General features: G+C 34.1%; 1 protein-coding gene across 7 annotated transcripts in view; it reads right to left on the reverse strand.

Annotated features, from left to right (window-relative positions):
* Nucleotides 1-718: 718 nt before the first annotated feature.
* Nucleotides 719-12,115, reverse strand: part of LOC111701750 (protein tramtrack, beta isoform) — a 34,170-nt gene continuing 22,773 nt past the window's right edge. For 2 of the 7 annotated variants that reach the window (XM_023473161.1, XM_023473193.1), the window contains exons 5-9: nt 11,722-11,876; nt 8,625-8,842; nt 6,453-7,158; nt 5,143-5,439; nt 719-4,664 (exon numbers count right to left, since the gene is read on the reverse strand). In XM_023473161.1, coding sequence (XP_023328929.1) covers nt 4,381-4,664; nt 5,143-5,439; nt 6,453-7,158; nt 8,625-8,842; nt 11,722-11,876 — 1,660 coding nt within the window. In that variant the 3' untranslated portion in view covers nt 719-4,380. The remainder of the gene's footprint in view (nt 4,665-5,142; nt 5,440-6,452; nt 7,159-8,624; nt 8,843-11,721; nt 11,877-12,115) is intronic. The other 5 variants (XR_002765269.1, XR_002765268.1, XR_002765267.1 and 2 more) reach the window with 5 other exon arrangements.

Below are 12,115 nucleotides of genomic sequence, written 5' to 3' on the forward strand. Positions count from 1 at the left end.
TAAATCTTTTTTTTCCTATAATGGTACAACTAAGAACTACTAGGCTTTCAGAGCCCCATTTTCTATTTCTTTGTATTAACATTGTAAAATAAAAACAAAAAAAGTTCGCGGATTTTATCAAAAAATTTCGTGGATTTTCAAAATTAATAAAAATCGATTTTTGTTGGAGGCTAATTTTTAAAATTTTGATCATCCATAACCTCTCCCTGTGAGGTCCCGCACAAAATTTGGGCCCGATTGGTTCTGCCGTTAATTAATGTTCATTTACATAATAAAGGACTTATTTCAAGACTTAGTTTTAAGAAAGTAACTGGCCAATTTCTCAATGATTTTTGCGTGAGAGCAACCATTGGATCACTGATAACATGTGGTTTACTAAGATAGGACGAGAGGAGTCTTGTTTTTACATATATCGTTCCTGATAATTCTGTGGGCTTTTAGTAATTGAATAGTTCTTCGTATTTACACCGTTTTAGGACGCCTTTTGTTATTTTTTTGGGGGGTAATCGCGTAATTTTTTCTTTAATCTCTCAATATCTTTATTTCAACTTATGCAATTTATTTTTATTATTTTCCCTCCTTTTTAAAAACTTTTTTTTTACTAGCTTGTAGATATATATATATAGATATATATATATCTATAGATAATAGATATATGTACACAAATATATTAAAATTTTTCTGATCTCGAGCTCTTCTGAGGACAAAAACGACAAGATCTACATAACCGTTTATTAATTTTCAAAAAATTCGTTCTCCAGGGTAGAGGTAGTACAGATTATATTTTATTTGAACTATAGAACAGGATAGGAGCAAGTAGGAGGGATCACATGAGGATTAGAAGGGATAACATGTGAATTGGAAGGGATCAGTGGAATTGGATTTAAGGATACAAATTTTATTTAAAAATTAGGATTAGGATTGAGGATTATAATTTGGTTTAGGGAGTTAGGAAAAAGGTTTAGAATTTTATATAGATTTTGGCATCTTTGATTTTCGGATAAGGTTTGATGGGGGACTGGACAATGGTCACGGATTGCGAAAGGATTGAATTTGGATTGGACAATGGACACGGATTGGGTAATGATTGAATTGGGATTGGACAATGGAGATGGATTGGATTGGGATTGGACAATGTAGATGGATTGGATGAGAGGTATTGAGCATCAAGAACCTGTATACCCCTACCCCACAGTATACATTATAAAGCAGAAATGAGCATACTTAACAGTTTAGTATCTAAATGTTTAAAATGTTAAAAACTGACGGAAAGAGGTAAACTTCAGAAATATCTTAAATTTAGCGAAACAGTGATGTTTAAAATCTCCATGTGTTCGGAACGAGACGGAAGCTTGGAATTATTATCTGTTTGAAAATTCTGCCTTTTTTAATCAAACAGTTTGCGGGTTTTAGAAAATTAAAAAAGTTTCAGTCTTGAAATAGGGTTTTCTTGAAGTGTTAAAACTGAACACACGAACACTGAACAGTACACTGGTAATTATTCACCGGTAATCGAGTACATAATAAAACTTTACAATAACGTTCTCATACCTAGGGGTTACAGTCGGAAACTTTTAAATTCAATCGGATATAATGATGAAAACGGAAAACAAATTTTTTAAACAAATTAAAAACTGAAAATGTCTTAAGATTAGACATTAATCAATAAGTTTTAATCTGAATTTTCGACGAGTAAAAATTTCCGACAGCAACCATGATTCATTCGAGATATTCAACAAAATACTAAATAAAACTGCTCTTGGGGAAGGATATATGGATCAAGGTAACAAGCTAATCATGGTTTAGACAAGGGAGCATTCAGCTAGGGGGTGTTCGATGTTTTTATCTAGGGTTATACAAGTTTGATTTTAATTGAAGCACTGGAATGTTCAGAAAAGTTGCGAACATGTTTTATCCCGGGCTGCTGGCTTCCAAGCAATTGTTCAAGATATGAACAAGGGATTGAAGGAGGGTATGATTATGAACAAGGAATTGAAGGGTATGGATAAGGAATTAAGAGGGTAAGAACAAGGAATTGAAGGGTATGGATAAGGAATTAAGAGGGGAAAGAACAAGGAATTGAAGGGTATGGACAAGGAATTAAAAGGGTAAGAACAAGGGATTGAAGAGTGGTTGAACAAGGGTTTAAAGGGGGCAAGAACAAGGGATTGAAGGGTGGTTGAACAAAGGTTTAAAGGGGTAAGAACATGGGATTGAAGGGTGGTTGAACAAGGGTTTAAAGGGGGCAAGAACAAGGGATTGAAGGGTGGTTGAACAAGGGATTGAAGGAGGGTTTGAATAATGGATTAAAGGGGTAAGAACAAGGGATTAGGAGATATGAACAAGAGATTCAGAGGGAAAGAACATGGGAATAAAGTGTGATTGAACAAGGATTTAGAGGGGTAAGAACAAGGGATTAAAGAGGGATATGGACAAGGGATTTAGAGGGGGTAAGAACAAGGGATTAAAGGGGGTGAGAACAAGGAATTAAAGAGTATGGACAAGGGATTTTGAGGGTAAAAACAAGGGATTAAAGGGGGAGTATGAGTTTAAGGAAGAGGGTATTAACAAGGGAGGGGGTTACATTAGATGCAACTTTATTAGGAGCTGACAACAGTTAGATATCCTTGTCTAGGACTAGGATATACATAAACCCTAGCACCCGCCATATATAACTCTATAAATATAGTAATCAGTTCAAATTAAAATCTTGAATAAACACATTTTGAATGCAGTTTTCTATGCTTAGGGGTTTGAATTGCACGGGGAAAGAATTTCTCATGACGCACCGGGTTATTTTGCTTAAATCACAAAGTTTTACTAGAAACATGGTTTAAATAACAAACTTAAATCTTAAATCTATGAAAAAGCTATTTACAAGGGCCAATACATATATACCTCTCGACGCTACAAGCTAGGCCTTTTAAAAAGGCCTAGTTTGTAGCAGTAACATTTATACATTGACAAAAATTTCCCATCTCATGATGGTGATTAAAAGTAAGGAACAGTGTGTGTGTGGTAACTATAACAAGAATCTGCAAACTACAATCTCTTAGAGAGCCTTGCAGTTCGCTAATGTGGTAACAGTGACTTTTAGTCTTGAATTAAAGATTCTATTTTGACAACAATATTGATTCACTGACTTTTTTTTACACTTGATCCTGTTATGGGTAGAAAAGTGATATTTTTCTACTGGTTGTTTTATCTTTTGATTTACATTTGATTCTGAATACAAAAAGGGGGTTTGTGGTTCATTTTCTGAAATGTACCGGATACCCCACTTTATATATTCCACCACTCCAACCAACCTTCAGGATTTATATATTCATCTTTTTAAATATTCTCAGTCTCTTTCATGTACACAATTTTAACTGCAGAGAAGTACATGTCTGTACAAAGTACAAAGTACAAAGTACAAAGTACAAGGTACACATCAAGATTAGTAAAACTTGCAGAGAAATTCAAGTTTGTACGAAAAAGGTAAGAATACTTAAATAGAAGTTAAGCTATTGAATTTTATCACTATTGTTACAATTATAAAATAAGTTGACAGCAAAGAATACTTGTCAATAAAAAAACCGGTTTTTAACAATGCATCCAGGTCGGGCAGATATATAAACTTTGAGATTGCATAAATATATGATTATTTTATAATATATTCTATTAAAGATCACATAGGACTGAGGCCATTATAGTTAAATGTCTATTGCAGAACCTGGTGTTTGACCAGGTGGAGGTATTAAAGTACGACCTGAATGCACTAGGTTTATAAAGCTCTAGAGCAGAACTGGACAGAGTAGAAAGAGGTATAAAGTATAAAGGGGGGCATGTCTGGTATCTATATCTGGGGTTGCATTGAGGCTTAATCTCTGTCCAGTGTGTGCTCCAAGAGCTAAACTATTGATTAAACTACTGGTAGATGAGGTAGATCTGACAGAAGAGGTCAATTTGGTTAGTGGCGCCTTGATTACTGTGTCAGAATCAATATCGCCAGATTACCCGAAAATGGCATTTTTTTGAAACCCTGCCGCCCCGCTTGGGGACATAAGAGGTTTAGCTGTTTAGAACAGTGTAGCATGAGGTAGGTGGATTTCACCTGGATCAAAATCTTTTTTTTTTAATAAATCCCGTTTGTACATTGACTGTAGCAGAGGGCACTGTAACTCTTCATATAGCAAGCAAGGAAAATCAGTCTTATTCGTTTCAAAGAGGTTGAATATCTTACGTATAAAAGCGACCAGAACCTTCTCTCTTAACACAATCGAACTCTCATTCATTTCATTCATTCATAGTCGCGTTATATATATAGTCTCATTATGCAGAGGAGTAGACAGTGGTCCATGGACCTGAAGTACTGCTGCAGTCCAACGGGACTCCTGGTCAGGGCTGTTGGGACTGATGCATGGGGTCCGGATATATTTGGTCCGGAGGTACCTTGGTCTGACCAAACTTTGTTGGGATCATGTTTGGTTTCACTTGGTGTCGATGTTCGCGCGCAATATGCCGACGCACAGTGTTGTTGCGCGTAAATGATCGATGGCAGAAGGGGCAAGGAACTCGAATACCTTGATGTCGCTGTCGAATATGCGCTCTGAGGTTGGTCTCATATCCGTAGGTTCGCTCACAGAAAGGACATTTTAACTTCGTGCCTGCAACACACTTACCTTAATTAAACTTCATCATGAAGTGAAAAGTTGAAAAACTTAAAGAAACCCAAAAATAAAAATAAATTTTAAAAAACCAAAGAGCTCATCGGCCATCAATAACGGAACAACCTTTAAATGTGATTGATCTGAGGTAAAAACTTTTAAAAAAGATTAAGCAGCGTTAATTAATCGACAAATCGGAGGTCCTCATCTTTTCAAATTTTACAAATCCGAAGAAAGTTGACAGATTTGATTTCAATTTTCATTGTTCCATTTTTCAGATTCTTCAGATTTCGGATATTAATTGTAAATATCGAGTAAACTTTTCTGATCCCTGTATCTTTGCAACCTTTGACTATTTGATCTAACTGATTTTAAAGTTTGGAATATAAAAGGTCTTGTCATCAGACGTAAAGATAGGGAAAAGAACAGTTTGAGGCGATTAATCCCTTAAAAAATAGATTTTACTCCGCATGATTTATAATTTTACTCTAACCTGTTCCCGAAGTAGGTTCCCCTGGAATTGCATTTGGATCAGGAACTGTCTGAGCTATCCTGGCAAGATCACTGGCTGGGATGCCTAGGGGAGCTGTCAGTGGACTGCTGAAGCCCCCCGCACCGACTAAAAAATGATCTCCACGAGCAGTTGCTTGTCGCAGTAAATCCATCTTCTGTATAGTCGCCAGCTGGTTCTCACGCTCGCTGTTGACCTGGGCTAACCGGCGCAGAAAATCCTGGTTGTTCTCCCGTTTAATTCTCTCCTCGGTGTCGTTGGTCCGTAGATCTACAATAGCTAGGTAACATAAGTACATGGAAGAGAGATTAAAGGGACTGTAAACGTAGTTTCAAATAACTCTCCATTTAAAGAGGGGCGTGTCTAAATAACAATGATAACCTATTAACCTTTCATGTGCAATATATCAGAGTTTTTTAGCTTTCAACGTTTTCAATTCTGGAAAATTCCTCCAATGTTACTGTGGCAAGAAAAACACAATTGAAAAAATCAATTATCTCAGATAAAAACATGAATATCTCATACGCTCATACAAAGCTTTCAAGGGTACCGTTGTGAATCGGAAATGACAATCAATAAATGAGGGTCGCTAGAATTTCTACAGTTCCATTCCAACTAATCTATAAATAAATTTGGCTTGTCTGAATAAGAAAAGCAGAATCGTGACTTTCAGGAATTTTAACAATATTTAAAATATTGAGTTCGCATTTTGCATATTTGTATTGTTTTGCATTTCTATATATGAATAGTATTGAATCTTATTCGACTCTTCAAAGTGATTCTTTTTTCTTGAATTCTGTACAAATATCGTTAAAAGCATATAAAAAATTATAAAAAATGGGTAAAATTAAAAAAAACAAACCTTTCAAAATGGGCATACAAAGTCCAACCGAGTAACGAATATTAGTTAACCCACAACAAATTTCATATGTTTTTAAAAAGAATTTTTTAAGAATTTAAATTTTTTATCCCACATTTTATCGAGATTATTTAAACAAATTTGAAGGCACGTTGATAATTATACAAGAGCAAAAAGACGAAATCAATTAACCGACGTATTTTACTACAGCTGGTATAGAATGAAGGCCAGGAAACCACATGTTTTAAGCAAATGAAAATCTTGAAGACTGATGGAACTGTAAACTATTTTGGAAGTGAACATTTAAAAAGAGTAGCATTAAAGATTTATAATTGTGCCCTTCTCTCTGGTCGACAAGATTACATTGTAATTACACAGTAATTTACTTAATAAAAGTTTAAAATGAACTATTTTCTATTATGTAGTATTCTACCTTCAGCTGCCTCTGATCTGGTCGGATTACTCTGAGAACTCATCCTGCTCAGGGTCTCACGGGAGTCAGAGAAACTACCGGAGAAGGTTCTACTCCGCTCTACAGGGCTATCTTCAGTCTTCATTCTCTGAGGTTCAGGTTCGTCAAAACGGCGGGATTGGGAGGGAGAACCACCGCCTTCACCGTTATCGGCGACCATAAGCTTACCACGAGGACTCGGCCGGTCGAACGGTTCCGACGAAGGCCGATGGCTGGGAGGAGATCGGCCATGTTTACCCAATTCAATTTTCCCATTGGACGCAGTCTCGAAATGATCGTCCCGGTCTCTGGGACTAAACTTGTACTGGTGTCCAGGGTCTCGACCTGGACTCGGAGAGGGGTGACCAGACTTACTGCTGGAGAAACTGAGTACACTGGACGAGGTAGGTTTCGAACTGGTGGATTCAGGTCGCGTAAACCCGGAGAAATTCTGGTACAACGAAGGTATAGAGGTAGGGAAGGGTCGGGGGTAGGGCTGCTGGGGGAAAATTGGAAGATTGTGAGATATCGGGGACTCCGGAGGAACTGCAATTCGCCCTGACGGGACGGGAGATGCATCTCGTTCTCTAGCTGGTTCAACTTCCTTCTTTAGATTATCCTGGACTGGAGGAGACCATGTCCTCTCTCTCTCAGCAGCAATATTATCTCCATTGAATAATCCTTTCACCTAAAATCAAAAATTACAGCCTCGAGGATGAAGGAACCAGGAGGCTAAATAGAGGATGGTTAAACCCTGGTTGTATTGTATAAATGACCTAAATACTGCATCAATGGTTTCCTAAAGAATATTCCCGCTAAGATCAATTCTTTTTTGTGTTGTTTTTCTTTAATCTATTAAATTTACATTTTTAATAAAATTCTTGTCCGTCATTTTCAAATTGTCAAAAAGAAAATCAACAAATTTTATTTTTTCCCGGCTTGAAAGATACAAAAGGTGCGAGCAATTGAGAATAATCATAGACTTATAATATTCAGTGACTGCAAAGGAATTATGTCTTAGCTATAAACTCTAATTTTCTAATTCTAATATTTTTGCAACCCAATGTCAAATCAAATCAAATCAAATCAAATCAAATAAAATCAAATCAAATCAAATCAAATCAAATCAAATCAAATCAAATCAAATCAAATCAAATCAAATCAAATCAAATCAAATCAAATAATCTAAGTAAGAAATATCAACGGTTAACACCATCAGGTTGCAAAGATGTATTAGAAAATTTGAGCTTGTGGCAACGACTCAATTTCTGATAAAAAGCAGAAAATTGGACTATGGACTGCTATAATGAGGTTGTAATATTTTCTTTTCACGGATTAACTATCAATATAATGTAATGACTGATCCAATGCACGTTAAAAACTTGAAGGAAGGTTTGTTTTCCATGAACTGTATGCAAATATTTCCTTTGTGAGTATAATAATTTATAAGAAGTCAAGATTTGATAATGAACTGCTAATTATAAAAGGAGTTAGAATTTAATAATTGAATGCATTTACTAAGTATTAGATGTGTTTTTCATGAACTGCCAAAATTAGATTTTTCTAAGAACTGAAAATATTACAAGGGAGAGGATGTTTGATCATGGACTGCTATTGAAAGGAAAAGAAGATTCTACGTGGCATATTGTCCAATGTCCATGGACTGCCAATATTGCGACTAAACTGAAAAATCTATAAAAAGGATCAAAGAAAATACAACTTGAGTTTCTAGTATGTATATTTAACAAATCAAGGAGTATCAATCTACAGTACACCTGTAATTTTTTTTATATGATGGTTACGAATTCTTACTTATTTAACATAAACTCTTTATGTATATTTTATTTATATTTCATATTGTTTTTTAGTTTTAAAGTGGTCTTTGTTTTTTCTGTTATTATATTTAATTTTTTTTCACAGTATTAATTTTTAAATAAATTATTTTTATTATTTAATTAAAAAAAAGCTTTAACTATTCTATACTTTCTCCCAATATAAGTTAGCAAATACGCATTTAGTTCGAGATGTTCGTGAAAAAGTGAAGAAGATAAACTCTTGACAAAAATATTATGTTTAGGTATTTGATTTAATTAATTATTTTACAAAAATGTAATTGATTGTACGGGGTGGGGGTGGGGGGGGGGGGGTAAATACCTGTAGGACCTCCCCAGTGCGGAGAACACTCTCAATTCTATCTGAGGGTAGGAAGGCTACCCCCCTGTACATGAACTGTAGAAGAATCTCTAGATCTTGAGACCGGGTTCCATCAAGGATGATAATCAGCTGACCGTGAAGAGGAGAGTTTGAGAATATTTTAGAGAAGTGTGTACTGCACGCAGCCAGGACCAATCGATGGGCTTTATAGGATTGACCTAAAAATCAAACCATTTTACACAATTTTCATATTTTTAAAATCAACCACATATGCTAAATTTGCTCTCTCATCATGTAAACCAGGAATAAAATGGATTGCTGATATCAGAAAATTATTTACCAAACCTTAAGAAAATAAGAAAGAAAAAAAATAGTTTTGTGACTAACTGAAATTTTCTAATCTCTATATCTTAGCAACCTGCTGGTGTATACCTTTGTAATTTCAAACTAAGACTTTTCATATAAAAAAATTTAAAATGTCTAAGGTCTACACATCGGGTTGCAAAGATATAGGAATGAACAAATTTAAGTTGTGGCAAAAACTCATTTCCTTTCAGAACAGAAAATTCTAGCAATTAAACATTTATTAAAAAAATAATAAATAATTATTAATCTACCAATATATTATTTATACCATTTGTGCTATTATTACATTATATATATATACACTGAGAATAGTAATAATATCTTCAATAAAAAATAATATCATTATGAATTTTAGTATAAATAATTATTTAAGTTTGAGAACCTAGATAATAGTATTTTTGAACACTTGTTTCTCAATCCTTTCTTGGCCTTGTAATAAAAAGGGTGTATTCATGTAAAATAAGGAACTCTTCATTAATACTACTTTACACAATAATCATTATTCAAAAAAGCATATTTGTGAAATAAATAAGATTTTAAAAACCATTATAATTAATTTTCAGCTAATTATTTTATATAGATATATTTAAACTATAACACTTAAGTATACATTAATTGCAAAGCTGGCTACATCACTAGTCGGGGCAGTGACCTCACGAAAATGCACAAATATGAAAAAATAAAAATTTAAATGATAAGCAGCAGAAAATATAAATACCCCCCTCTCTTAATCTTACTTGCACCTTTACCCCTGATTTAAAATGTACTTAATTTTAATACAATGTCTCCAAAATAATATTGGTTTATGAACATCAACTTCAGTGTTTCGGATCCGGATCCGGATCCGGTCGGATCCGTATCATTTGGTCGGATCCGGATCCGTATCAGGAAACGTTGATATGGATCCGGGTAGCGCCAAAAATTAACCAAAACCATGGAATAAATAAATCAAAATGGTTCGTAAATGTATTTTTTACATTTTACATGACGAAAATTTTTCAAAATTATCTTTAATAATTTAATGTTTACATTTATATAATAGTAAATTAATGACGACATTTTTAACTTTAGGATTTTTTTAAATTTTTTTTGTTACATTTCGCCCGGTTTCGGAATATATAATAAATATAGTTTATAAATAATAACCTTGCATAACATTTAATAGGGAAAATCCGATTCACAGAATCAAAAGTTACCTCGGATCCGGATCCGGATCAGGATCCGGATCCATCATCACGGATGCGGATCCGCGGATCCGGATCCGAATCAAAATGATATGGATCCGAAACACTGATCAACTTTGAACAAATTTTCGTTTTTTTGGCTCAAAACATATCTACAAAAAACATTGTATCATGATCATAGCAAATCTTTCATTCTTATGACCCATAAACAAAAAATTAGTAAAAAGTATCATGTACCACAAAAATTCTATTTTTTTTCGGGCATTGGCCCTTTAATTAGACACACTGCTATCTAATTGGGTATATAAAGATGTACCCCCCCACCCCCCACCCCCTTCCTCCATACAACATCACGAAACAGAAGATTTAGCCTGCACATGTGCTAATTTATTTGTAGCTGAAACTTTGTAAAACCCCAGGATTGGATTGTTTTCATGAAAAAAAATATAGTTTGCGTGTTTAAACTGCTTTCTCTTGTTTGCTTTGCCGTTGAAATCAAATTAATGTAAAAAATAAAATCAGGAGAGAAAAATAAATCAATGATAACATTGTAAACCCTCTTCTTTTGTTGTTCTTAAGTTTAAATATCAAATTAATTTTTAAAAATCGCTTCTCCCCGACTTTACAAGCTTCACATTTTCTTCAATTTTTACAACAAAAACAATTTCGTGACAATTTAACAATTTTGTATTAAAATGATGAAATCTTTTTAAATCTAATTTTACAAATAAAAATGTTAATTTATTTTTGGTAAAATTCTTAATATTTCATATTTACTTAATAACTAATAATGTTTATTTGACATGAAACTAATATTAGCTATACCAGTCGTATGGAGGAATTATTTTGTTGTTGCATTTTCTGCATAATTTCATTTTATTACCTAATTATATATTTTGCAAACTTACAGTTACAGAAAATTTCTTTATATTTTATAATTTTCCTTATAACAAAGTACTTGCAGAGTTAATTAGAGCAACATAGGGCACACTAAACTAGGCGAGTGTGTTCGGTCAAATAAGCCTATGATAGGCTGGGTACTGTAAAAAGTCTGGCCGTGCCTTCAAAGTTGAAACCAAGCTGGCATTGGATGAGTCGGGTCAGTACTTGCAGTACGTCAGTAAAACCGGTATAAGGGGTCGGTTCGGATCGAATTCAAATTTACCCTAGTCCTCTGTGAGGGTTATCAAATTCAATAAAAACATCACTTGATTTTGTACATGATAAGAGGTTGTCCACGGTGGACTTAAGTTAAAAGAAGACATTGCTCTTTAACCTTAACGACTTGGCACGCTTTTGGAATCTTAAGTCAGATACTTCTGAGTCTTAGTAGAGTTACTGATTTCTTACCACAAACTTTAATTTTGTAAGGCCTATATCTTTGTAATCTGATGCGTGTGTAAATTGTAAACATATGATATATCAAAATGTGAACTGTTATATGAACCCAGTATTCATTATTAGAAATATACAAGTTAGTCGACATCAGGCTGTCCAGAAAAATAAGAGTCTGTGGCAAATATTCGGTTCCTTTTTCTTCAAATTACCTTCACAGAAGAGTGTAACATCGGACAATGCTTCTGAAGCGAGTAATCCTCCAAACGTATCCAAGATATTCGTTTCGTAGGAGTTCCATCGGAGACAATACTGTTCTGAGTTTGACCCCATTCTTCCTCCCTCGCCCTCACCCACAGCAGACCTCCTAAACACCATACATGAAAAGTTTCTTTAAAAGAAATTGATAATACTACTAAACTTAAAGTCTCTTTAAAAGAAATTGATAATACTCCTAAACTTAAAGTCTCTTTAAAAGAAATTGATATTACTACTAAACTTAAAGTCTCTTTAAAAGAAATTGATAATACTACTAAACTTAAAGTCTCTTTAAAAGAAATTGATAATACTACTAAACTTAAAGTCTCTTTAAAAGAAATTGATAAT

The sequence above is a fragment of the Eurytemora carolleeae genome, unplaced genomic scaffold (assembly GCF_000591075.1).
Source record: "Eurytemora carolleeae unplaced genomic scaffold, Eaff_2.0 scaffold23, whole genome shotgun sequence".
Classification (NCBI taxonomy): Eukaryota; Metazoa; Arthropoda; class Copepoda; order Calanoida; family Temoridae; genus Eurytemora; species Eurytemora carolleeae.